Source organism: Alligator sinensis, unplaced genomic scaffold (assembly GCF_000455745.1).
Source record: "Alligator sinensis unplaced genomic scaffold, ASM45574v1 scaffold301_1, whole genome shotgun sequence".
Taxonomy (NCBI): Eukaryota; Metazoa; Chordata; order Crocodylia; family Alligatoridae; genus Alligator; species Alligator sinensis.
The window spans coordinates 1,856,644-1,882,618 of NW_005842035.1; the positions used below are offsets into that span (position 1 = coordinate 1,856,644).

General features: G+C 43.5%; 2 protein-coding genes across 5 annotated transcripts in view; one reads left to right on the top strand and one right to left on the bottom strand.

The window, feature by feature from the left end:
• The window catches only part of PSMD1 (proteasome 26S subunit, non-ATPase 1), a gene marked incomplete at its 5' end in the record, with an annotated part of 109,770 nt that overhangs the window by 36,416 nt on the left and 47,379 nt on the right, over window positions 1-25,975 (top strand). The window lies entirely within an intron of this gene.
• Window positions 5,086-18,290, bottom strand: HTR2B (5-hydroxytryptamine receptor 2B). 4 transcript variants are annotated; one of them, XM_006022432.3, is made up of 4 exons: window positions 17,384-18,290; window positions 16,103-16,787; window positions 8,656-8,856; window positions 5,086-6,373 (listed from the first exon to the last, which is right to left on the bottom strand). In XM_006022432.3, the coding sequence occupies exons 2-4, from the start codon at window positions 16,458-16,460 to the stop codon at window positions 5,484-5,486; spliced, it is 1,449 nt and encodes a 482-aa protein (XP_006022494.2). In that variant the 5' UTR covers window positions 16,461-16,787; window positions 17,384-18,290; the 3' UTR covers window positions 5,086-5,483. The 4 variants fall into 4 exon arrangements, with proteins under 4 accessions (XP_006022494.2, XP_014374848.1, XP_025058545.1 ...); XM_014519362.2 differs by having other exon boundaries at window positions 16,103-16,829; XM_025202760.1 differs by lacking the exon at window positions 8,656-8,856 and having other exon boundaries at window positions 16,103-16,829.

The window sequence follows — 25,975 nt, forward strand, 5'->3', positions numbered from 1 at the left end:
GATGATGGATGAAATTCTTGGCCACAGGACTACTTTGCTTGCTAATTTGCGTAAGCTTTTTGAATCACAGGTAGGATTTTCCAAGACCAGGCCATAGCTCTAGTACAAAGTGAAATATTTAATTGAGTCATCTTAAAGGTACCTCATCATAAAAGCAGCTAGTATTTGGCTTGTTGATAGCAGATGTGTATAAATACACTTGGTTTGTGCTCGGATGATGTATAAATCTGCTCACACTTGCACGTTTGCTTAGCTTCTGAGCTCTTTCTTAGGCTATGTTGGGTGATAGAGCGATGTATTCTCCAGTAGAAACTTTTAGCAAGACATGTGAAGTAATCTGCTTTTCTCTTTGCGATTTTTTTTGACCGTGTCAGTATTTTTAGAAGAAAACTTAGTTGAAATCGTTCTCAATTATTTCTCTGTAAAATTCAAGAGCCATTCACAGCAGTAACAACCTGTTACTTCTGCACATTGATGTCAAGGGCCACGAGTAGAAATGTTTTGCTTTTGGCAGGGATTCTGACATTTCTCTGAACGACCTCTGAAATTTATTTGAAGTACCTTGCTCTGGAACTTGCTAGCAGTGGCTGCTTCATGTCCTCTTTGAAATGTGGCTGTGTTGTAAATTAAATATATAAATGTGTTACCTTTAGTACACTCCCTTCTGTGTTTTTACAAAGTTATCCTTTGCCAAATGGGTTTTCAGTGATTTGCTCAAAAGCTTTGAAAACATTAAAAATGAACAGAAACTTTTGAATTTAAGCTGGTACTGATCGTAACAGGTAAACTGGCAAGAGGAGGGAGTGGCTGCTTCCTGTAAGAATTGCAATACCTTTGTGAAATAGGATTTCCTTCCTAAGAGCTCATAGCGTAATCATCCAGAAGGGTCAGAATATCTTGGTTATCCATGTAGGCAGTAGGCATCGTCTTTAGGTTTTACAGCTTGGTGGGGGATACGTGAAATAGTCTCTTCTGTTTTGCAGACATGTCTGTAGATAGACATCAACCACAGGTGACCTTGTTCCAAAAACCCGAATACAGTTGGATGCAATTCTTTCTTCTGCTGCTTTCATTCACTTTTGACTTCCTAAGTCTTTCTAAATGTGTTGAGGTATGTTAATGTATGGGTGAGGATGATAAGGTGCTGTTACTATAGGATGATGAAGTGCTGTTACTATAGCTTTGTTGTTTGTGGCTGTTTCAGGGTCCTTTGTGCAGGTGGAGTATTGGCTGCCACCAGAGTCATCTATGCCATAAGCAGGGTTAGATGATGGAGCAGATGCCAAGAATCGTGATTGTGCATCCAGGGGAGTTAATAGCAATGCTCCTATTTAACTCGAAAAAGTGCAGGTTTGGGTATTAAACCCCCCATCCCACTTACTTCTCTGGAAGCTAAATCTGCACCTGCAGTGAAGCTGCAGGGAGATGCTGTAGTTCGACCAAGTTCTGCAAGAGCAAAAAATATAAGCCACTTTGCCAGCTTTAGCAAACATTATCCCCTATGTGTGTTTAATCTGAATGTCAAGAGCTCCTCTTTTCCAGCTCTTTAAATAAAGTGCATAAGAAGATATCTGTGACTGGGCTAGTTGGGACCCTAACGATTATTATTACTAAATTACTCTCTTAATACAAACTTTCTGGAAAGGACCTTCTGGGTCGTGAAGTCTGGTGCCTTGCTAGTGAAGACAAGTGCATGGTATAATCCTTCTCTTAAACTTTGAAAACACTATTTAATCAGTTCAATCACTACTTAATCAGTTAAGTTTCTTGTCCCCTTTTCTCCCCGAGCAGTGGGTCTTGCCCTTTTTCAGATGCAAGGCACCTTGTGATAGACTCAAAGCACCCCTAGGAAAATGCTAGCTCTTAGTTTTCACTTAGCTGTTGACTATGGAAAAATACTAGAGTAGTTCTTGTGCTGCAATGAATTCAGAAAGCCCACTGCAGGTCAGAATGGTTTTAACACTCTGGATTCCTATTTGAAATCTCTGGGTTTATCGTGTGAATCATATTTGCACACCTAGCAGTGCTAAAATTGCGTGGCACCCCGCAGCACCCTTGAAAGGATCTCAAGGCACCCTGGGGTGCCATGGCCCCCCTGGTTGAGAATCGGTCCTAAGGAATGGTTGTACTGAAACAATCCATCTGTCCCGTGATGGTTAAAAATATCTTCACATTCTAGCCTCAGTTTGTTCACTTACTTCTAACCCATTTATCTTTGAGCTATATTTTCCCTTGGCTTAAATGACTCTTCCCCATCTTCAGTGCGTACCCTCCGGTCTGTATTGACAGAGGGACGGTATCCCCTCCCAGCCCTCTCTTTGCAAAGCTCCTTTATTCTCTTCTTGTAAGACAGGCTCTGATTTCCCTCCTTATCCCTGGAGCCCTTTTCTGTGCCCCTTCCAGCTTGAATTCAGTTCTGCTTGAGTGTGAATTGTACACAGTTTTCCAGATGAGGTGTTATCTGGACCTTTATATATGAGGGTATTAATATTTTCCTCTCTGCTTGGGAGGGCCTCCCCTGAAACATGCTTTGCCTTTTCTCACAGATGCATCTCATTACTGACTCCCGGTAACCAAACTGTTTCTCAGTACAAACCATTTTAAACCATCCTTGCCCAGCAGAGTCTGTCTGACTGGAGCTGAAGGTCTGAAGCTACCAATGAAGCTGGTTTTTCAGGAAACACTGATCGTGGCTACACACCTACTGAATTTCACATCGTTTGTTTTGTGGCAACCTCGTAAAAGAAACATTTATATAAACCACGAATGTGGGAGCTTGCTGAGTTACATGGGCTCGTTTGCAACGCTCTGCAAGTAACTTAGGCGCGCCGGGAGAGTGGGGAATCGTAGATCAGAGACGATGAAGGTTGAAGGGACCTCAGGAGGTCGCATCTAGTCCCCCCCCCTGCTCAGAGCAGGACCAGCCCCAACTTCATCCCAGCCAAGGCTTTGTCTAGATGGGTCTTGAACATCTCCAAGGATGGAGACTCCACCACCTCTCTGGGTAGCTCGTTTCAGTGCTTCACCCTCCTAGTGAGAAAATTCTTCCTAATATCCAATCTCAACTTTCCTTGCTGCAACTTGAGCCCATTGCTCCTTGTCCTGTCGTCTGCCCTCACTGAGAACAGTCCAGCTGCATCCTCTTTGCAGCCCCCCTGCAGGGAGGTGAAGGCTGCTATTCAATCCCCCTTGGTCTTCTCTTCTGCAGACTAAATAAGCTCAGTTCCCTCAGTCTCTTCTCACAAATCATGTCCCCCAGCCCCGGAAACATTTTAATTGCCCTCTGCTAGACTCTCTCCAACTTGTCCACATCCTTTCGGGGGGGGCACAACTGGACACAGGACTCCAGATGTGGCCTCACCAGTGCTGAATAGAGGGGAAGAATCACTTCCCTTGACCTGCTGGCAACGCTCCTACCAATGCAGCCCAGGATGCCGTTAGCCTTCTTGGCAACAAGGGCGCACTGCTGGCTCATATCCCTCTTGTCCACTGTAACCCCCGGGTCCTTTTCTGCAGAGCTGCTGCCCAGCCAGTCACCCCCAGCCTGCACTGATGCATGGGATTGCTCCCTCCTAAGTGCAGGACTTTGTACTTGTCCTTGTTGAACCTCATGAGATTTCTTTTGGTCCAATCCTCCAATTCGTCTTGGTCACTCTGAATCCCAGCCCTACCCTCCAGCATATTATGTACTACTTCCCCCAGCTCGGTGTCATCTGCAAATTTGCTGAGGCTGCACTCCATCCCATCTTCCAGGCCACTGATGAAGTAGAAATGCTGAGGAGAGACGGTATCTGATCCTTAGAATTAACCGTTCTCTTCCCACGGATGCGGGTGCGCTCTGGGAAAGTCATAGAAATTCAACAAGTTTTGGGTCCAGCCTGAATCCCCCTCGGTCTTCTCTTCTGCAGACTAAATAAGCTCAGTTCCCTCAGTCTCTCTCTGGGAAAGTTATAGAAATTCAACAAGTTTTGGGTCCAGCCTGTGTTTGAAGCCATCTGACACCAGCGAAGGCAATGATATTCTGGAGAGGTAAATTTTAGCAAATTGTGGAACATCCCTTTGAAATATATTGTGCACTTCTTGGCTCCTGTGAAATCAAAGGTGGAATCCTGCCCTTTCCTCAGGGGGAGTCAGGATTTCCATCATCTAGTCGGGAACAAGCGATTCCCGTCGCTATAGATCCCTGGACAAGCAGTGACAGCTCTAAAATGCCCTGCCATTTTTAGCACTATTCCTACCACATCACTCTTCTAGTATTTGCAGTACCTTTTTTTTTTTTTCTTGGGTTTTACTTAGTGAGTAAAAATAGTATTAAATTAGGCAGTAGGGATTGAATTTCTGATTTCTGAGCCAGAAAAAGTCATTTTTGACTCTTTCGTTCCATTGGATTGATACTTGGCTGGGATGTTATGACCCCAGCACCCGTTCCTGCTTGGAGCAGGGTGTTGGACCTGATGATCTGTTTATGTCCCTTCCGACCCTAAACACTATGATACTATGCTTAAATTTCCAGGGATGGTTTTGGGCCTGGCCTGCCCTGTTTTCCTTATGCTAGAAAAGTGCCAGGTCATCCTTTTTTAGTACAATATGCTTCAGATCAACTGAAGTCGGTCTGCACTCAGCATTCGCGAGTCACCTGGAAGTAACAAGTGGGTAAGTGTGTTTGAGCAATGGAGGGGAAAAAGGCAGTCAGGTAAGAGATTCTGTCTTGCACGGAGGTGGGGGGGTAAAACCCCCACATGGGATGGTTTTAGCCTGTGGAATTTCTTTCTCATAACTTGAGAGGACCACAATTTGTCTGCAGAACCAGTGTCTTCCTGTGGCATCCTGCCCCCACAGCCAGGACCTGCAAGGACAAGACCGAGCGAGGTTTATTGCTGCTGAGGACATGGTTAGCATGTGTTCTGCTACCTGGGATCAGCAGAAGGGGAGATGTGCTGAACATGCATGCTTCACAGTCATGCATTGGATCTACTCTGGGTTTACATTAAACTTCTGGCAGCTGGCAAGCTTGTGTGCCCTTGCTAATATCAGACTTGGACAGAAGACCAACTTATTACGAGTTTCTGTCTCCTTACCAAGGAGAACTTTACAATAGTGTTTGTATATAAAGACTTTTTTTTTAAACACGTGTGCTTTGAAGAGATCAGGGAATGATGGAAAACTACAGTCAAACACCGGAGTTGCCTTAGCTTCTTTTATTTAGATCCCTCTGCCTTTAATCTACAATGCTCTGATATTTGCTGTTTATAATAGAATGAAATTGCTATTACTTCAGTGGGCTATTTGTGTTTAAATTGGTAAAGTGGGGGAGATTCTGGATAGAGGAACCTTTTAGTCTTAGAGGAGATGAATTAATACAAGTTCAGTAAGATATTGCTTGTATAAATAATAGAAGACAATAGTATTTATATCCTTATATAGCACGTTTACCTACAATACATACAGCAACATTATATGTTGAGGACATAGTTTTTGCTTCTCTATACGTAGCTGACTTGTTCCTCCGTTTTATCGACCTCGTGCTCCGGGAGCAGCAAAGTGTCCAGCAGAATGGCTGACGAAGACTGGATTGGCGAGTTTCGGAGTCTCATTGGGCTCTGGTACATAAGAGGATTAATCCCGTTTCTCATCCCGTGCTTCATAAAGATCTTGGAGTTCTCTGCCACTGAATTTCTGAAAGAGATCCTGCTGCAGTTTTTCTCAGAGGCCTTCTCTGTCTTTGTGGTCCGATAATTGCAAGTGATGTACCTGCTGAATGCCGCCCTGAATGTCTTGTTGAAGAGCGTGTAGACCAGAGGGTTCACCCCTGAAGACACATATCCTATCCAAACAAAGATCTCCATGAGCCTTTGAATAACTTCCTTGCTACAGGACGTGCACAGCACGGAACTTACGTTTGTTATAAAAAACGGGCACCACATCAACAAGAAAAGAAAAAATACAATCCCCAGAACTTTTGAGGCCCTTTGTTCGTTGGTGATGGTCTGCATCGACCTCTTTCCAACAGTGGACATCCTACGTATAAGCATGTCATCGTTTGTGTTGGCCAAAGCCTTGTCCTTTCTGGAGCCATCCAACATGGCCACCTTCTCGGGCGATGAGCCAGGCGTTACGTCCCTTTGAAATACCGTGGACACGGTGGACCAAGTTAAGCGCTGAGGCGGCTTGTTGATCAAGTAGGCTTTCTTACGTAGCACTTGAATGGTCAGAAAGTAAGTGACTATCATAATCGCGAGTGGGATGAAGAAGGCAGCCAGTGACCCAAAGAGGATGAAGTCACTAAAATGTTCGGGCATCAGAGCACACGTGATGTTAGTGGAGTTGCCACGTCCATCTTTTATACCTCGGATCGGGATGGGAATGGCAATACCTAGGGAAGAAAAGTGGAAATAGTTCAGCTCGATATCAGTGCAGTTTCAAAGGATGCAGGCAAGGGTGGTCTGTGACATTCTCAGTGGTGGCAGATGACCGAACAAGGAGCAACAGTCTCAAGTTACAGCAGTGGAGGTTTAGGTTAGATATTAGGAAGAATTTTTCCACTAGGAGGGTAGTAAAACACTGGAACAGGTCACCAGAGAGGTGGTGGACTCTGCATCCTTGGAGGTTTTCAAAACCTGGGTAGACAAAAGTCAGCAAACCTGGTGTTAAAGGCTTGCCTAACATTGAGGGGTGACCCCTGGCGCTCTATAATTTGAGAAGAAAGAGATTAGTATTCAGTTTGGCTCTGGAACAGAGCTCCTTGGATATAACTCATGTTAATGATTTTGACTCCAACCACCTCAATTAGTGTGGCTTTTTTACATAGGGAAATAACTTATTTTCCTGAATGCAACCACTGGAATTTCTGCAGCTCTGACCCTATAAATACATAACACTGCTCTCTCTCTCTCTCTCTGATCTTCCATCAAACGATCAGACTGATTTAACAGACTTTTTCACCCCACTCGATGATTTTGAATATACAAAATAGTAGTAGTTAAATAGATGCCAGCGTTCTGCTACACATCTTCACTGTGCGCTGGCTGGCTAAAACTTCGTTGGATAGTTAGGATGTCTAAGTTGAGCTCTTTTGCCTTAACTGTTTTAGTCGGAGGGCTTGTCTTTCTAAATGTACTTGTTTACAACTTAAATCACAGACAGCACTTCCATTGCACCAAGGCCTGACAGCACAGATAGGTTCCTGTCTGGCTGATAAAGGTTCCTGGTGCTACTCTCCCCAGTATCTTTCAGGATGATCTAGGGATTTTAACCATATTTTTGAGTTCCCCAGCCTTGTTTCAGTGGCATCTGAAAGTAGCAGGCAGCAAAATGGCCTAGCCGTCAGCTTCGCAGCCCTTTCCTTAACAACTGACACACCTCATGAAGGAGAAAGCAGAGACTCGATCAAATTAACCTCGGAGTCAAAATGCCCAGGTTCAGCTGCGGAGCACTTTTTATGGAAGATAAGGAATGCAAATGTACGGAGCTGATTAATGGCAGTAAATCAAGGCTGAGAAGGTCAGTATCTAAGCCTCTTGCCTCTATAGAGCAGTTTCCTTTTTCATGACAAAGTGGCAATAAATCTTTTCACTTGTCATCAGCGTTCTCTTCTAAATTCACGTAGGAAGTCTCTGTTTTTAAGAATTCATACGTAGGGCGAGAAGAGTTGCAGCTCGTCCCTGGTGCTGCATCAGTGACCTGGGCGATGCAGAAAAGACCATTCGGTCTCTCGGCACAATGTTGCTCGCTCTGGCTGGCACTGTTATTTGTGTCTCTAGCGCTCCTGCTGCTGTACCGTACTGCCATTGTGAGCTAGTTGTTTGGACTAAACATTTTAGCTCTTCTGGTCCCTTCATCTGATACCGTCTGCGGTTTACATTTTATGCCCAAATCTAATAAACATTTAAGGGTGGGCATTGTGCCATATGCAAAGTTTTCAGAAGGCACTTAGAAGTGTAATATAAACCAATATACATGTGCCTCTCCCTTGGAAGCAGGTCTTTCTTATGCTTCAACCTTGACTTGAGGAGTTTGCTTCAGGCTGTGATATGAATGCTAGTTGCTGCTTATGTATTTGAATCCGAGAGACTCCTTTCCCCTCCTTCTTGCATGTGATTTCAGAAAGTCGACTCCTCCAACCATTTAAGAGTAGATCTATCAGTATTACTGCATTTGATTATCCTTGTCCTGAAACAAAGTTCTCAACCTCAGGCTCCATTTTTTGCTCCTTGAAGCAGTTAGAAGGGAGGCACCAATTCAACAGCATCCGTTTCAACACTTCATATTTGTACTTCTAGGAGCTACTGGATTGACTACACTCAGACCTGAAGATTTGCACCCCCAGAATAGGTCCAGCCAGAGCAGCTGTTTAGCCAGCATCCCCATCTGCTTCTGAGGGTGTCAAATCAATGGTTTGGGGACTACTTCTAGGCACAAGAAAACATTTTGAAAGCCATTCCCACTCAATCTGTGACCCCCTTCAAGAAGCCTGCCAGCAGATGACTATTCATATGGATTTTGAGAGGTAGCGACCTGCCCTGTATGAAATGGCCTGAGACCCAGCACAGCTGATACAGGTTACCATCCAGCAGCACTTCACCATTTCAACCCTGCACTAGTTTTGAACTACTAATCTGGAAATGAATCCCCATTCCCAGTCTTGAAATCACATACCTATTGAAATGAGCCAAACCACAGTGATTTTGATGATCGCTGTAGCCCAGGAATTATACTGATTGGCCAGGATCGGTTTCTTTATGGCAATATAACGGTCTAGTGAGATGGCACAGAGGTGCATGATGGACGCAGTGGAAAAGAGGACATCAAGGAACAGCCAAACAGGACACATTTCTGGTGGAAGAGGCCACTCATTATCTGAAAGAGAGCAGGAAAGACATTAGTTTCTTTTGCTGATATTTTTTGTGTGTCCAGTGTGCATTTTCTCCATCACTTCATTTCATCGATAGATCTCCGTTATTTGGGAGCTGCACCTTGTTCTACACCTGCCACAAAACTTTGCTCAGCTGTTTTTCCTTCTGTTCTCCCTACCCCAAGAAGATGCAGAACTAACTAACGTTCGTTGCCATCATATTGATCGTCTCTGCTGTCGGACCTCTTTCTTTCCCTTTCTTTTTGTGTTTTATTTAGGCTGTAAGCTCTTTGGAGCATGGATTCTCTCGGTTTATTTGTACAGGGTTAAACAAAAATAGGCCTTGACTTTGGTTCCTAGGAAGTGCTAGGTAGTAAATGTGATTGGAGAGAAACCACGTGATCGCACTTCAGGTGTATGATTTCCATAAGGCCCAGCAAATTGGAGATGTATTAAACGAAGGAGACAATGAACAGTGCTTTCTAGCAGAACAGTGGCTCAAGTCCCAATGCTAAGGCTGAGCTTGGACGTCTGGTTCCTACCGTTGTATAAAAAAAAAGATCAGCTATGTTATGGCACAATGTAGACTCGCCCCTGTCCTGGCTACACAGGGCTCTGCCATCCCTGAGTGTCTAATTATGCAGCAAAGATTGTTGGTCCCCACCCCTGCTTCATTTTTCACATGCAGTGGCCTAAGCTTTTCAACACTTCAGTCTTAAATCACATTTTTGACCGGGGCTAATCCGTTTTTAATGGTGTCTGGGTATAGAGCGCAACTGTCTGCCAACTGCTTTGTTTTTGGGACAGTGACATTCACTTTGTTTTACGTTCAAGCTATCCAAGGAGTTCGCATTTGAGAGCTGCGTCTTCCCCAGTGAAGATCTCCTAAATATTTACTTTACTAAATGGAGTGAATGGACTTCCATGCAACTCTTTTGAGGTTTTTATCATAAACTAATTGATCTTTCTCACAAGTGGTTTGTGTCACGAGCCAACGTTGCTGGGATAGTGCTCAAGTCTGTGATGCATTTTGGTGTTCTGCATGTACAAACCCGTAGATCTGCAGGTGCAGCTGATGGGCTGCCAGCATACATGCGCCTCTTTGTACAATGATGGGGTTTTTGTGGGATTTCATATTTTAACCCTATTTATAACAGTGAGTAACCAATGACAGACTCTGCTTAGCGCCAAAGGAGCTGGCAGCGCTGGAGGGCATTATCTTTTCAATAGCGCAGCGTTGCAGAAGTTTAAGTCATTTAAGATTAGAGCGTGATTCCTTCTTGTTGTGACTGATGTGTCAGAATTGCACAGAGAAGCAGTGACTCCCAAGTGTCAAGCAAGGGAGGATGACAAATTGCATTGGGACGGGCAGTGCCTATAACGGTCTGTCCTGTACATATGGGAGCGAGGGCAGAAATAGATGGAGGCTGAGAATAAAGCTGTCCCTCTCCCAAGGCAGCAGACTCCAGGTGAGTGCAGTAAAAGAGGGGAGACAACAAGGGAAGACTTGAATTGATTATTTATAAATGAACTGACTGTATGTTGCAATGTTTGGGTATGTGATTCCTGAATATCAGGAACTTGGATACAGGGGGGGAAAAAAAAGCATCTAAAGCTCATTAAATTAGCTGGGATGCAATGTGAGAACCACATCGCTAATAAAACATAAAATAAACAAGAATTCTCTTTTAACTTTTCTCTCTACAATTTCATCAGGCCTTAAGATGTGGTACCTTTTATAAATCTCTAGGGCCCTTGATGCAGTCGCTCCACCAGCCACGTGGAAGCCAGCATGCCAGAAAAAATAGTACTTAACAGAACCAGTTAATTTAATGCATTTGAATGATCTCTGTTCTCCCTAGGAAGTCAGGAGGTTTTCTGTGGCTTGTATAAAAGCTTATTTAGCACAATTAAAAAGGTGAAGTGAGGTTGGCAGAAGTGCATGTTTTACCTAGTAAAGGGTGTATACAGATAACACTGATAGCTAAATTTCAAATGAGCAACTCTTTAATGCCTTCTACAGAGGGAATTGAGGCCGTGCAGTAAAATGACTTCTGTTTCTTCTCCTGACAACAGAAAATCCTCAGATGCCTGGCAATGGAGTTTTGCTTTCCTTGTTCTGGGTATGGGTGGGTTTCTGCGGTAGTCACTTGATGCAATGGAGCCTTGTATTACTTGAGTGGAGACGCAACATTTGGGCTGGTTGCAGCTTAAACGGAGAAACCTTTTCCTGGTGTAAATGCATTTGATTTGCTTCGAAATAGGTGTGGCGAGCAGCAGTCCTCCAAGTTAAAGTTGGTTCTTAGTTGGCCAAAATTTTTGTTTAAACAAAATAACTGCCTTAAAATTGTAATCACAAAAGCCAATTTAGCAAGCTAGGTTAATGATATGGCATCTTTTTGCTTTCTCCCCTCACCCCTTTTGGATTAAAATGTATTTCTGTGTCCCTATGTGTGTTTAAAGCGTAAATGCCTAGAGCCAAGCACTGGAAGCCCAATTCAGACTGTGTTTTCCTTTTCACAATCTAGAAAACTCACTACAGAAATATGAGAAAAAGAGAGTTTGCCACCCAGTTGGGTGCTGCCAGCAGGGCCTCTTTCATTGTCTGGTCCTGCCTGTTGCCCACAGGATCTTTTTGTACATATCTAATATAAGTGTAAATTAAAGTTATACAAGTGGAATAAACTTGTCCTTTATAGAATTATGGCCAGTACTGGGAGATGCTTCCAAGCAGGAGGTCTTGAAGAAAAATGCGTTTGTTTAAAAAAAAAATAAAAAAAAATTCTGCCTTCCAGAAGCAGATTTAGCACTTGTGTTGTTAGTCACCTTATTTCACCTGGTACTTGGAGATTGTTATGAACTCCTGGAGCTTGGTTATTAAGAGGTGGAACAGGCTGACTTTCTCCAGTGTTCAGAAAGTAGGCTCAGGCCCTTGAGCCAAATGCTAACAGCTAGTTTGAAAGTAAGACAAATATGTAAAATAATGGAGCTAAGCTGCAGGGCTCTTGACAGGCTGCACTGAATTTTGGTTTTAAGAAATTCTTATTCTCCCATCACATACATCTGTTTTGTTCAGTGTTTTGTATCTTGTTGTGCTGGTGTAACTTATTCTGTAATGAGTCCTGGCTTTTCATAATTGGAATATCCATTTCTTTTTTTATTTTAAGTACATGCATTATTTTTTTTTAGGTGCTCAGATTACTTTTATCATTCTTAAAATGCTTTCTGCTCTGGCGCTTCCCCTTTGTGCTTTTAGGTTTGTCCTAAGACGGATGCAGTGAGTTTTAACAGCAGTTTTCTGGTCTTGCTTTATGAAACGAGAAGGGCAGCTTTATTGAGTATATGGGATTCAAGATTATCCTTAAAACTAGGTTCAGTACAAAAGAGCTGCTTCTCATGTAAGCCAAAGAGATGTTCTTTGAACACTCATGATGGCAAGGCACTGATTTGTGGGTGTATAGACTTGAAACTAAGAGTGGCCTTCTCATAAGGCTTGGAAATAATTAGTTTTACCTTTATAGTAATGTGCCATGTAGGCAATATAAATTTTGTTGCCTGTAACAGCTTTCATTATACCAGTCATTTTGTTGATATAAGGATTTTTATTGCGATGGAAGCTTGACTTTTTCATATTGTAAAAACCCAGGCATCAGTTTATAAGCAGCTGCACGTGTAGGCTTTCAAGTTTGGGTTGCATTTGATGGCAGTAAGTGATGCTGAGGACACCTTCAGCTTTGATTTCCCACCCTGCTTTTCTTGCTTTCATATTCAACTTGGGCCCTTGAACTTAGGCTTCATTTTTTGTATCTGCTCCATTGAAATCATAGTATGTTGAAGGTGGGAGGCATTATTTACTAAAGTAGCTTCGTATTGAAGCTAATCGGAGAACTTCCCTATATTAACATTTTCCTATGCCTTCTTTAGTTTCCTTCAGAGCTGGAAACAGTCAGATCCCTTTTGCTAGTCAGATTGCTAGTCTCCTTAAAAATGGATTGTTCTCCATCTCCCCTGCATTTCTGCAAACGAATGGCAGGTGAATGTTTTGCGGTGGATCTTCTCCAAAGGAGATAATGGAAGAGATACTGCGATTCCTTGTGGGTGGTGGACAGTTCTCAGCTCACAAAATCAACATTACCTTGCCTTGTATTTAAGGGGCACATTTTGAAGGTACAAAATGGCAACTAAGGAATGCGATCTCCAACCAACCCTTCCTCCCCACTAAAATCTTAGCAATTGAACTTCCACCTGTGACCTCATAAGAAGGGGATCTGAGACCACCTGCTTTAAGAATGTGCCAACTCCACTTGTAGACAGCTCTGCTAGCTTTCAGTGTGATATTTAAAAGCATGCTCTGACTTCCTAACGTGCCGGCCTCTTAATGAAAGAAAAGTGAAGAATTTAGCAGCTAATAAAAGCAATTAACTATTCGTATGTTCTGACGTTTCTAAGCCCTTTTAAATTAAAGTCACCGCATACATCCAGTTGATGTTAAAATATGGTTCACTCGATCTGAAATGTAAACTTATTTCATTTAAGCACGCCATCGGAGTTATGAAGTCGCTACAGCGAAAATATCCAAAGTGAGCCACTTTTATTCCGAAAACAGTACACTTCTTAAAGGAGTCGTTTTTGCAAGCCTTTCCTAGGGGAGTGGAGTCGGTGCTGATAGTCAGTTTTACATTTTAAACATTACTGCATATTTCCACTAACATGAAAGTAGTTTCAGTACTGCTAGGTTTTGATTCACACCTTTCTCCTCTTTTATATCCTTCACATAACTAGATGTCAGTCAGAAATCAGAAGGATAATATTTATTTTGAGAAACACCCCCACACCATTATTTTGTCATTAGGGGAAAAATATTCTTGTGGGGAAAATGCGGGAAGGTGGATTTCATTGCTGTCTTTGCCAGTGATTTTATTCCTTGTTCAATTAACTTGAACTTCAGAGATCTAGACTTGCGAGGTGCTTCGGTGTCCATGTTCTTGTTTCATTCCCGTAACCCTTAACAATTTGCTCTGGGTCTGAACTTTCTGTAAACACCTCGGTATCTTCCACCAATTGCTGAAGAGGCAGAACATTTTCCCCATTTCGCTGCCAAGGAAATGTCTCATGGAAGTAAGTCCAGTGTTTACCTTTGCTAGGTTATACGGCGTGCTTGTGGGAGCCTCCCCGCACCTACTGCATGGCAGCTAGGTCTACGGTTTTCTTAAAAGGTCCCAAAAGACGAAAGACGCTTTTGTTGGTTTCAAAATTGAGATTCTTAGCATGCTTCGACCTGGGCTATGACGGTTTTAGTTCTGGATTAATTGAAAGATTAAGTAGCAATAAAAAAAAAAAAAAAGGGTAAGAAAGTTAGAAAGGCAAAACTAATTACTAGGGAAATTAGAGAAGTTCAAAAAGACAGTGTGTTAACTTCCCACTGTACTCGATCCCTAGTCAGATGTTGGTTTTATCACCATGTTTGATGAATATCTATATCTGTTTAAAAAAATTCAGATTCTTTAGGACATCAGTGTTATCTATTGTTTGTCTACAATCTACAAATGAAGCAATGAAATCATTCCTATTTAAGTCATTTTCAAAAAAGCCACAGCAGAAGCGCTCGCGGCACGGCCTGTCAGATTCCAGCGAGTCTGCAAATTCTGCTAAATACCTTGTCACAAGGACACGAAAAAGGACAGGAAAGGATTTTCTAAAAAAAAAAAAAAAAATACTTAGAAAATGTACAAGTGATTCGGGTTGTTCATGAACATTGACCAGCAGAATTGTCATCTTTATTGTCTAGAAACTGGTGCTTGAAAAGAATGCTATCCCTTACTCCCCGTTTGCTTAATTGTTTGATACTTTTATATAATGAGTGACGGTGTATCTAGAGGAACTGAATGCAACACATTTTATGACTTAACGGGAATTGATACCAAATCAACACCATCTCTTGTTTACTGACTTAGTAGCTGCATTTAAGCTCTCATTTACTGACTTATTAGCTGCTTTTAGGAGTCAGTTTGTGCTTGCTGGGTCCCTGTCTGTCCCCTTCTCCCTCCCATCCTCCTGCCATGTCAGGCAGCTCCTAGGGATTTAATGCAGGAAGAGTGAATTCCCACTGACTTATCATTAGTTCTGGGTCAGCGGCACACTATACCTCAAAGGCTGAGTTGCAATCCTGGATATACTCTTCAAGTTAATTGGAAAAAAAAAAAGAACCCAGAAGCACTGCAGCTCGCGTCTGGAGTCTCTTCTGGGGTATAATTTAAAATTGCATGTCCACTTCTTTTTAAAGCGGCACTTTTAAACAAAAATAAATGTAAAGGCTGGAGTCCTTCCCTGTAGGGGTGGTATCGAACGGCATCTGAAATGGAGTTGCATCCCTGGAAATAGGAAGACGACTTTGGTTTAGTCGTCATGAAATAAACAAGAAAATGTCAAAGCCAGGGCATAATCTCATCAAAATCGCTTTTTATTCCATGCGAGTCAAGAGCAAATGGCCACCTGAATCTCTTCCATCAGGTGCACAGATGGCCTGAAATTGAGCTAGCCGTGCAGATGGAGCCGCTCGACAGCGCGCTGCCACTCTCGCCATTTCTCTCGGGCAGCCGAAAATTAGCGCTGCTGGAAGCGACACCAGGCAAATTGTTGCTGCCCGTGGTCACGGGGATCGCGTCTGAAACACACCTGGATAGTAACCGAGACAGCAAGCTGTCCAACGCAGGTGCTGCCACTTGTCAAGCGGTGAAGCTTTTCACCGTTTAATTTAACCAGAGCAAGCTATTTCTTTTTGTAACAGTCTTAGAGGGAGAACTTGTATTGTGAGTCTAGTTTCTGACGAGTACAGATGCCCCAAAACGTTGTGCTGCTCAGAGTGTATATATGCACTCTATCTTTCACTCTCCCCAGAGTGTAGTATCTGTAGTTTGTCTTTAGTCAAAGTAATAAACCTTTTTGGTGGCAGGAGGGGGTGGGGGGAAGAGACTTAATTTTTCTCTTGTGAGTGGGAGGGATGAATAACGCTGTTCATAGCAGATCTGGTTAAACTGGGATCTTGTATGAACGTGTAAATTAAGCTTAGAGATGGAGGGGGGGGATTGGGGACTGCTTAGCCAGGTGGTTCTTAAAAAAAAGAAAGAAAAAAAAAAAGAAATAGCGTTCATCATAGGGAAGTAAGCAAGCAGTTGTGCTATTTACACTGTATTCACCTTGTTGGTAACGCTGATGGGGAACCTGTTGGTAGGAATAAAGCAAAGTACTCACCAAACAGTATGATAAGGAGGGCAATTGGCATCACAAACAATCCCACCAGCAAATCTGCCACCGCCAAGGACATTAGGAAGTAATTGGTAGCATACTGCAACTTTTTCTCCAGGGCCACAGCCAGTATAACAAGTATGTTTCCCCCGATGGTGGGGATTATAACCAGGAGGATCAGGAGAGCTGCCCAGCACACTCTGTTTCCTTGTTCGTCACTCGGGGAGCTGTGTTTGGAGTCTCCCGTTACTGCGAGCTGCGTCAAAGACCTGTTGCCATATCCAGAAACGTTGGAGAGGTTTAAAGGGTAGGACATCCTTGTGCCCAGCAGAATGTATTCTGGAATTGGGTGTTGCTCAGACATTTTGTATCGTATACCAACTTGCCGTGCCTCTCTGGTCCAGTACGATCCTGAAGAAAGGCCAGCATGGTCAGTAAGGGAAATCGGTCATCTGCTGCTGCGAGATGTCATGCCCGTGCCCAAGTGTTGGATCCAAATTCGTATCCAGTCCCTTACGAAAGGCACGTTGGTCTCGAAGGCCAGAAGTACTGACTTGTGTCCATCCCTGGCTCCTAAGGTCTAGTGGTCTGGTTATCCTTTTAAACAGAGGCTCTGGCTTCAGAAGCGCTGGAGATAATTTGGTTGTGGTGGAAAGCAGGCAGTTTATTAGCTCCGTGGGTCGGCTTGTATCTGGAGAAGAGGTGCATGAATTTGGGTGTCAAAGGGTTCCCCCTAAATACAGAATATGCAAATTATCGATAAAGAGTGAAAGACAGATGCTTGTCCTGCATGGGTACAACTCCTCCCCTCCCAGGTGTCTAGTCTACCATAGTATGCACGGACATAGAGCACAGTACCTGTATTTTCCCTGCTCTTCCCCCCAAAGGAGCTACCATCCCCTCTGCAAAGGACTGCCGAGAAGTCCTTTCAACATCTACAGGCCGTCGTATATCAGGTGAAGGTAAGGGAGCTGCAGGCAGTAAAAAACTGGTGGCTATCCAAAGGGAATCGTAGACAATTTATGGAACGTAACCATCTAAAGTTACCCATCACCAGCATAAGCAAGGGGCAAGTAAAACCCCCTTTTTATGGAGTTTATCTTCTTGAAGATCGGATCCAGACTTTCACTACACCCAGCCTCCACTAGCACTAAACTCTGCAGAAGATTTTAACGCTTGTGTTACCCTCTAACAGGCAGATGCTTACAACAGCCATCTGCTCAGCACAGCACTTAAACATTTGCTAGACTTGGCTTGTTGTGCTTTTTGTTGTTAAAAATGCCTTACCTTGGTTTTTCTCTTGGATTTTGGTAGACTGCCGTTCAGTGCTCAGAGAGAGATTTCTTTTGCAGTTTGATCTTTCTTTCTATCACACGCTGGATTTCTATCTTGATTGCTGTCTCGAAGATAAGCTTCTCGGTTCTGGCTTTTATTTTATGCATATCCTTTTGTTCACAGCTTCTCATTTGCTTTCTCTAAACGTCTTCAAGAAAAAAAAATCTTTGTTTCAGGAAACCAGTTCTTACGTGTGTTTTCTTCCAACTCCTCTTGATCTGAACGGGGGAGGGATTAATTCTCATCGCATTGTTCAAAAAAAAAAAAAGTTCTTGTCTTTGCTTTTCCTCCTGTTCAGTTCTTCTAATTTGACTTGGGTATTTTATGCATGTGTCCCAGCTCATCGTTTGCATCTCATTCTGCCTGCCGTTTCCTCTGTGTTCGTTAGCAAAACTTGCAGTCTGCTGGTGTCGTTGTTTGTTGATTGACTCATTCCAGTGCATCCAGCTCCAGTGCGTAAAAGCAAGGAAATAAATGAGTGGGGTTTTTTTTTCTCTCTACAGCTGGAGAAGAGCCAAGGAGCGTTATTTCCTTTTGATTTTCATTCAGTCTTCCAGACCTGTAGCGTACACCCCTTGTCCCTGCTCCTGGATGGGCAGATCCAGTAAGCAATCGCTCTTCACACTTCAGTATGTAACTGCTCATCATAGCTTGCTTGCTCCGAAAGAAGCACAGTTAACCCTAGAAAAATCAAATGTAGGGCAAACCCTGCTGTAACTTTTTAGGCTTTGCAGTTTTTGATGCTATTATATTCTAATACAGCATTTGAAGCCAGCTGCTTTTCATTACTATTCTTGTTTCCCGGCTCCAGCGAACACGTGCAAAGTCACTAACTTGATCACGCTTTCTGCCTCTCCCCTCACCCTCCAGTGAAACAAAAATTGAATTTACTTGCAAGGAGAGCCACACAGGCAAGTGTGTAATCAGACATCACTTGGGTCATAGGTTCATCGAGTCAAAGGCCAGAGGAAGTCATTAGACCATCCAGTCTGACCATCCTGTATATCACAGGCCATTAAATTCTGTGAATCGCATGGCTTTATCCTTGGGCTTTGTTAGGATTCAGGTTTTCAGTGAGTCACAGTTTGTTTTAAAAACAACTGCATTTGCTTCATGGAATGCACAGAGTTTGGGGCTGAAGAGAAAAATCTGCTGCTCATGGAAATATCTTAACAACAACAAACAAAAAAAATATATATATACGCAAAATTCTTTGGACTCTAACAGTGACAGCTCGAGAAAAATGGTACGTTTTGGGGTAGCTGGATGTCAACGAAAAAATATTTTCCCTTTAACGCTTTCTGGTTAAGATGATCCCAATAAAATGTGTTAAAATGGCTGTGTGCTAGCCGAATCCTGGTTTTTGTCCCCCAGCATCTTCGGATAGGTGTGCAGTGGAGGTGGAATACTTGAATCAGGTTTTGGGTGTAATCTATTTGTGGTGCATTTTCCCCCCTAGTGTTAAAAATATAAGCACGCTGGAAGTTTATTACAATGACTACATTGTGAATAGCATGCTGATATGTTTTGCACTGATTACACCATGAGTAATGCAGAATTAAATTAAACTGATACTATAATGGCTTGTCCCTGCTAGGAAGCAGCTTAGCTTGGGCTGTAATATGTGAACTGCTAAAGAAAAGATCCTATTATCTGATCCTCAGACTATTTATCTTTTTAGTTGATTAAATAAACTTCTGGTCTATAAGCTTTACATTTAACATTGATTTCCCCCCCCCCATGTTGATTTATCAATAACTTATTCAATAAAGACATACATATCATTTTAGGGACTTCCCATAAGTACACTTCTACCAGGCTGTAATTGGTTGAAATATTCCGTTTCACTAATGCAGTTACCAAAGTTCTGTAAAATAAACAGTGGAGAATTACTTGCACTTTAAAACCTCGCTCCATGGCCCATGTGCCTCCTTTCTGCGTTTGTTGGAAGTCCTTTTTAATTTCCAGTAAAATGGATACCTGTTGCTTTTGTATTTTTTGTTCTTAGAAGTAATTGGGGTGGAAGGTCTCATCTATCTCTAGATCTTAGGTCTCTCGTAGCAACTATCTCTGATACTTTTTCCAAAAAAAAAAAAAAAAAAAAAAGATTATTCTTGACGAAATGAGTCCAGCTGCAGTGACCTTTCCCCTGCAACCACAGTATATCTTCCTAAAGTATTTGAAGGACAAGGAATACCACAAAGAGGAAAAACAGAACTGAAATGAATACAAGTAGATCATCTACCCCAGCGTGATCAATTATACCCCATTTTCTCACAGGCTTTTGACTTGGCCTTTAGCTTTTTATGTTTTTTTGTGTTTTGTCCCTTTGTTTCGGGCTGGGGAGAGAGGGAGGTGATTTTCTTGGTGAGCATAATTAGATCAGGCTTTAACACGGAGATCTCTAGGCCTCATCAAGGGCGGATCAAGTGCTATAAAACACCCCTGAACTTATTTGCAAGCAGAAAGCAGAGGCTGCTTCTGAAAATCCTGGTTTGTTTTAATTAGTGCAGTTAAGTGACTTGTGTGAAGGTTAAGAGTAGCTAGAGCACGTGGGGAGTGAGTGAAGAGCAATGGAAGAAGCAGCGCAGACAAGTAGAAGACCCTTTCATGTGTAGCCTAAGGCCAAAGTAGACTCTGCCGGCACCAGCAAACTTCAGAGCCAAAAGCACTGCCCCGGGAAGCTCTAGATAGGAGAGAGAAAAATAAAAGAGCCTTATCTATTCTGTCACCGCTTGCCTCGGTGGAATTCTTCTGGGGTGACATTGCTGTGAAGTTTGCCTGCGTAGACAAACCCATGCTGTGCATTCACTAGGCAAGGAGAACATCAAATAAGATGGAGAATAATTCTCTCTTTAGGTAGACAAAAGCAGCCTCTTTGCATAAATCCAGCCTCCAGGTCTCTTGTCTCCCTGCTGCTGACTTTTCTCATGGACACATATGGACTGAAAGCAGATGGTGGGGAAATTTTGGTTGCTACTGATGCAGGCTGAGTTCAGACCAGTAATACTGCTTCTAAATGCTCCTTTATGGCCCTTATTTAGTAATCCAAGACACTTGCAATATGCTCCAGGCCCCCAGCAGTTTGGCATGCTGCTTCCAGCTTTTCCAGCCTCATCTCAGCTTTCTTTTTTAGCCCTTGAGAAATATCATGGGTATAATCTTGGTTCTATTGAACCCAAAGCCAGCACTCCCATTGACCTCCATGGGGAAAGAACTCGCCCCTTTTTTGAGTATGTGGGAAAATCGTACTTTTTTTCCACCATTGATGCTTGACAGAGCTATTTTTCCCTTCCCCTTGGAGGATTCAAGGACAACCGTCTTCCAGTGATGGAACTGATGTCAGCCTGCCTGAATCATTCATAGAAAAAATACTTTCCAGAAGAAAACCATGCCAGTGTGTTAAATGATGCAGTAGGAGTGAGATTAATCCCCTTGACTTGACTGGGTTTATGCGTGTTCCCATAATAAGGCCAGGAGTTGGCCACACCTATTGAAATTCAAAGATCACAGTAAAACCTTTGGGGGAAAATCAGAAGCATCAAGCTAATCCTCATTTTAAGTCTAGGCACATCCGTTATTGGTATGAGTCTATTGAACTAACCTTAAATCATTTCAGTAGGGGAAAATGTCTGACTGATAGGAACATAATTCATTGAACCTGACTTCCCAATTCCTCTTGCAAAGGGGCTTTTGCAGCCTGCAGGTGGTTTCAGATAAGTGTGCTTCTTCTGGGAACTTCTGTTATGGATCTTTCTCATCTGGGAAGCATCTCTCTTGCCTAGTGCAAGAAGGGCCACGTTTTTGCTGGAGCGAGAATTGAGTGAAGCACTTTTGTGGGTGGTGGTGTGATGATGGATCGCAGAAATGGGGACAGTTACTCCCCAGCCACTAGGAATGACTCACTTCAGAGCCTTTTGAGAGTGAGATTTTTTGCCCTGTATTATATTATTCTCAGTTTAAAAAAAAAAAAAAAGCAACCCGGAAGAAAAGCCCTGTCTTTGGTAGCAAAACTGGAGGAAATAGTGATACCTAATTGTCTGTGATTTATCCTGAAATAAACACATACAGAGTGAAAGAGGCTTTTACATGCATCATTGGGGACAATGAGCTTTTCTTGGTAGAGTGACTGACAAAAGTGGTGTTCATTGAAGGGGGCGGCGAGTGTGCATACAGCCCTCCCTCTGATTCTGTGCGCACCGGTGATCCAGCGGGCTAGGAAGCTGAGCTTTTGTGGGGTTTGCTGGATTTGCACCTGCCCTGAAAGACTTTCCATGAAGTGCATCCTCCTGCCCATCCCGTTGGGTATCAGGGGAGAGTCACGTAATGAAAAGTTGCTACCTTTGCCCAACCTTCCTCTTTGGGCCACGTGCTCCGTTCTTGTGTCTATCCTGTCTTAACAATTTAAATGCCATTTCCTTGGCAATGAGAAGTGTGTGCGTGCGTACGGGTGTGTATGTATAAAAAGGGAGCTGTTGTTATTTTACTGCCTTAGCAATGTACATAGTAATTATAATTACAACAACAATCCAAGGGCCATGTTTTGTGGGGTTTGAGCACTCTTGATTCCACAGAATCAGAGAAAATGAGGACTGGAAGGGACCTCAGGAGGTCACGTCTAGTCCAACCCCCTGCTCAAAAAGCAGGACGAGCCCCAACCACATCATCCCAGCCAAGGCTTTGTCTACCTGGGTCTTCAAAACCTCCAAGGATGGAGAGTCCACCACCTCTGACGTTATCTAACCTCAACTTCCCTTGCTCTCACAGAAGCCTTTGCAAGCTGAAGGCTCTCAAACTTCAAAGGAATGGGCCTATGCTTGAAGCCTGCTGCTGGGTAGCAGAGTGATATGAGAGACCAAGCAGAACGACAAAATAACCAGACTTCTGCTTTGTTTTCCCAGCCCTGAGTTAGTCATGATGCTCTGAAGTCTAATTGAGAGCAGGAGCAGAGGGTAGCACTCGGACACCAGCGCCAAAGGAAGCAAGTCTTGAGGTGAACAGGACTTGCCATGGCAGATGAAACGCATGGCCTGTCCAGCCCAGTATTCAGTCTGGCTGGTGCGGGAAAGATCAAGGAAACCCACAATTGACAATGTGTGGCATAACCCAGTGCATTTCCTACTGTTGTTATGCTACAGAATAAGTAGGAGAAGCTTCCATATCACCATTGTTTTTATGCCTTTCCATATCACCTCCTTTATACCTTGAATGTGAAGTCAATGGTTAAGTCTCTCTAAATTGGCCTTTACACGCATCTGATCATTTTCACCATCGCTGAATGTCTCTTTCTCTTGGGAAAGAGGAACAGAACTGAACTCGGTACTGCCCTATCTGGGGCAAAACTGATTTGTACGCTTCTTATCTCTCTTTTTAACATCCTAACACTTTCTTGACTGCCTTCACTTTGAGCAGAAGTTGACCTGTCAATTGTACCTCTATGTTTTCCGTGAGTATTAGTTAATAGAGAACCAATTTCCATTACTCCTTTCAACATGAATATTGTTGCTGCGCGTGGCCTGTTCATTTTACCTGTTTTTTTCTCCCCCCTCACCTGCTCTTGCTATGTCCCGCTCAGATTCTCTTTAGCCTTCTCTACAATCGACCAAACTAAATAATTTTGACCATCTGTAGATTTTTTCCACCTGCTGCTACCTCCTTTTCCCAGATCATTAATTCCATTTTATTTGCTTTAGACCCCATTCACAATAGAAAAAATGTGAATAGTTGTGACTGATGTGTGTTGCATCCACATAAAGCAGAGCTTCTTAGAAGTTCCCGCAACTTAGCTGGCCCTGTATACTGAACGGGAATTGTTTTAGGGGGAGGAAAAAACTACTGTAGAGATTGAGGCTGCATTACACACAGGAGAGCGGACGCATACTCCAAGCAGGGAATTGGGATGTTGAAAAGGTTTAAAATTGCTTGAAACAGAAGACCAGGGGATTTACAAATTGCTTGCCAACAGAAACAAAAAATGTTTAACTTGGTTGCTTTTCTCCTCCCCCGTCCTTTGTCTGTTTTATATCTTCAGTTGCTTGGTATGGATTATATTATCTATAAAGTGCCATCAGCTCTTTCCTTTGTAGAAACGACACTAGATTTTGTCATTAGGTCTCAGTATTTTTGCTTTGTTAACTCGTTCACAGCTGAAATGAAACCTCCCTGGTTTTCCAAGCCATCTGTCACGGTAGCGTGGGACATCCAGTGTACAGAAATAGTTCCGTATTGGATGATTTATTAAGTAGTCCAATAATTTGAAAAGTCATAAATATTTAGAGCCCACTGAAAAAATGAGCTGGGGGAATTAATGAAGAGATTTCTAAAGTATATTTGGCATTGTTCTTTTAATTTTCTGGCATCTTGCTTTTCGTTTAGCTGTAAGGTCCTTAAATATTTACAGTCTAAAAAAAATGTGTATTTAACATTAGCGATTGTTCAGACACTTCCATTTTTAGTGCTGATCATGTGTACTAGGATGGCTTGCTTTCAGCCGTCTTTGTGTCTGTGCAGGCAGCTGCTTACCTTTTATGTATATTAATGGCTTATTTAAGTATCAGTGAGATATACAGGGTGGTAAAGTAAGTCTCTGGCCCAAAGGGTACATAGTCTAGAAAACGGAGAGGATGTAACGAGATGCACCGTTCTTGTGTTGAATGAGACCTGATAGAAGAACATGAGCAGACTAGACCTTGGGAGCTGCAGAGGTGGATCTAAGTTTTTGTTATACCCTACAGTCACTTTCCTATGCTTTATGGAGAAGGGAGGCATAAGAAATGCCATATTGGGTCAGACTGATGGTCTGCCTAGCGAAGTATCCTACCTCCACCCTTCTTGCCCCATTGCACCTCAGCAGACACCATCACTCCCAACCCCATTTTCTCTCTTGTTGTCCCATGCACTCAGCGTGTACAACACACTTGGTGGCCTCCCTTTGAATAAGGGAGGCTTTTAGTTTCCTGGTAGGACTAGGCCAGGGGTGGGCAAAATCTGGCCCGCGGGCTGGATGCGGCCTGCCAGGCCATTCTATCCAGCTTGCAGGGCCCCTAAAAAATTTAGAAAATTAATATACATCTGCCCCTGGCTGCCTGTCATGTGGCCCTCGGTGGCTTGCCAAAACTCAGTAAGCAGCCCTCTGCCTAAAATAATTGCCCTCCCCTGGACTAGGCCCACTGACCCTACCTAGTAAATAGGCCTGTCTCCAACCTCACCTCATCTGTAGCCCAGCAACATCCCAGGACTTTCTGGTTGATCTGCTCCTGACCCTGACCATCGACCAGACCAGGAAGGAGATGATGGCTGGAGGGAACGTGAATAGTTGTGGAGTTGTCTTGCTTTCCCTTGTCTGGGCACGTTGTTGGGCAGTGGGTTCTCTCCTTGCTGTCCCCCTTTGGTACCCTAGTTGTTAACATGCACCCCTGTTCCTGCTTTCTTGCGTGTTTCTCACAAAATCAGTTGTTACATCAGTTCCCACTGCAGGGGGAGAGGGAGATGCTTGTAATTTTTGGTGGGCCTAGTCCCAGCATTATTATACAACACATGGCCTGTTTCTGTCCGTGGCAGGTAGTAGGAGCTTTAGAAGGAGAGTATATGAGGAGCATGTCTAGAGTGATCCATCCTCTGTCATACCTGCCTTGTCATCAACCAGCATTGGTTTATAGATGTCAGGAGGATATATCGCTCTGGGTTCTCAGTGGACCTGTCCTCCATTTATTTGTCTACTCCCTCTAGTCGAGAGACTAGAGAAACTGGACCTTTTCAGCCTCCGCAAGAGAAGGTTGAGAGGCGACCTTGTGGCTGCCTATAAGTTCATCACGGGGGCACAGAAGGGAATTGGTGAGGTTTTATTCACCAAGGCGCCCCCGGGGGTTACAAGAAATAATGGCCACAAGCTAGCAGAGAGCAGATTTAGACTGGACATTAGGAAGAACTTCTTCACAGTTCGAGTGGCCAAGGTCTGGAACGGGCTCCCAAGGGAGGTGGTGCTCTCCCCTACCCTGGGGGTCTTCAAGAGGAGGTTAGATGAGTATCTAGCTGGGGTCATCTAAACCCAGCGCTCTTTCCTGCCTATGCAGGGGGTCGGACTCGATGATCTATTGAGGTCCCTTCCCACCCTAACATCTGTGAATCTATGAATCTCTTTGCACTTGGTTATGCTGTCTGCCTCTGCAGCAGTGGTTCTCAACCAGGGTGCCTGGAGAACCTTTCAGGGGTGCTGCAGGACACCATACAATGTTAGCACTGTTAGGCGTGCAAACATAATTCACAAAATTAAAGCCAGACATGGGTGACTACTGCCTCCTGGATCTGGGGGGGGCACCCCCAGGAGCCGCCGATGGCAGCGGCCCTGTTGGAGGGGCGCGAGCCCTACCGACATCATCAGTGTCGGCTATCGGGGGGGCACCCCCTACCAGTCGCCTATGAACCCAGAGATTTAAATGGGAATTCCTGGTGTTAAAAGTATTCTGACCTAGATTCGTAGATGTTTGGGTCGGACGGGACCTCAACAGATCATCGAGTCCGACCCCCTGCCTATCCAGGAAAGAG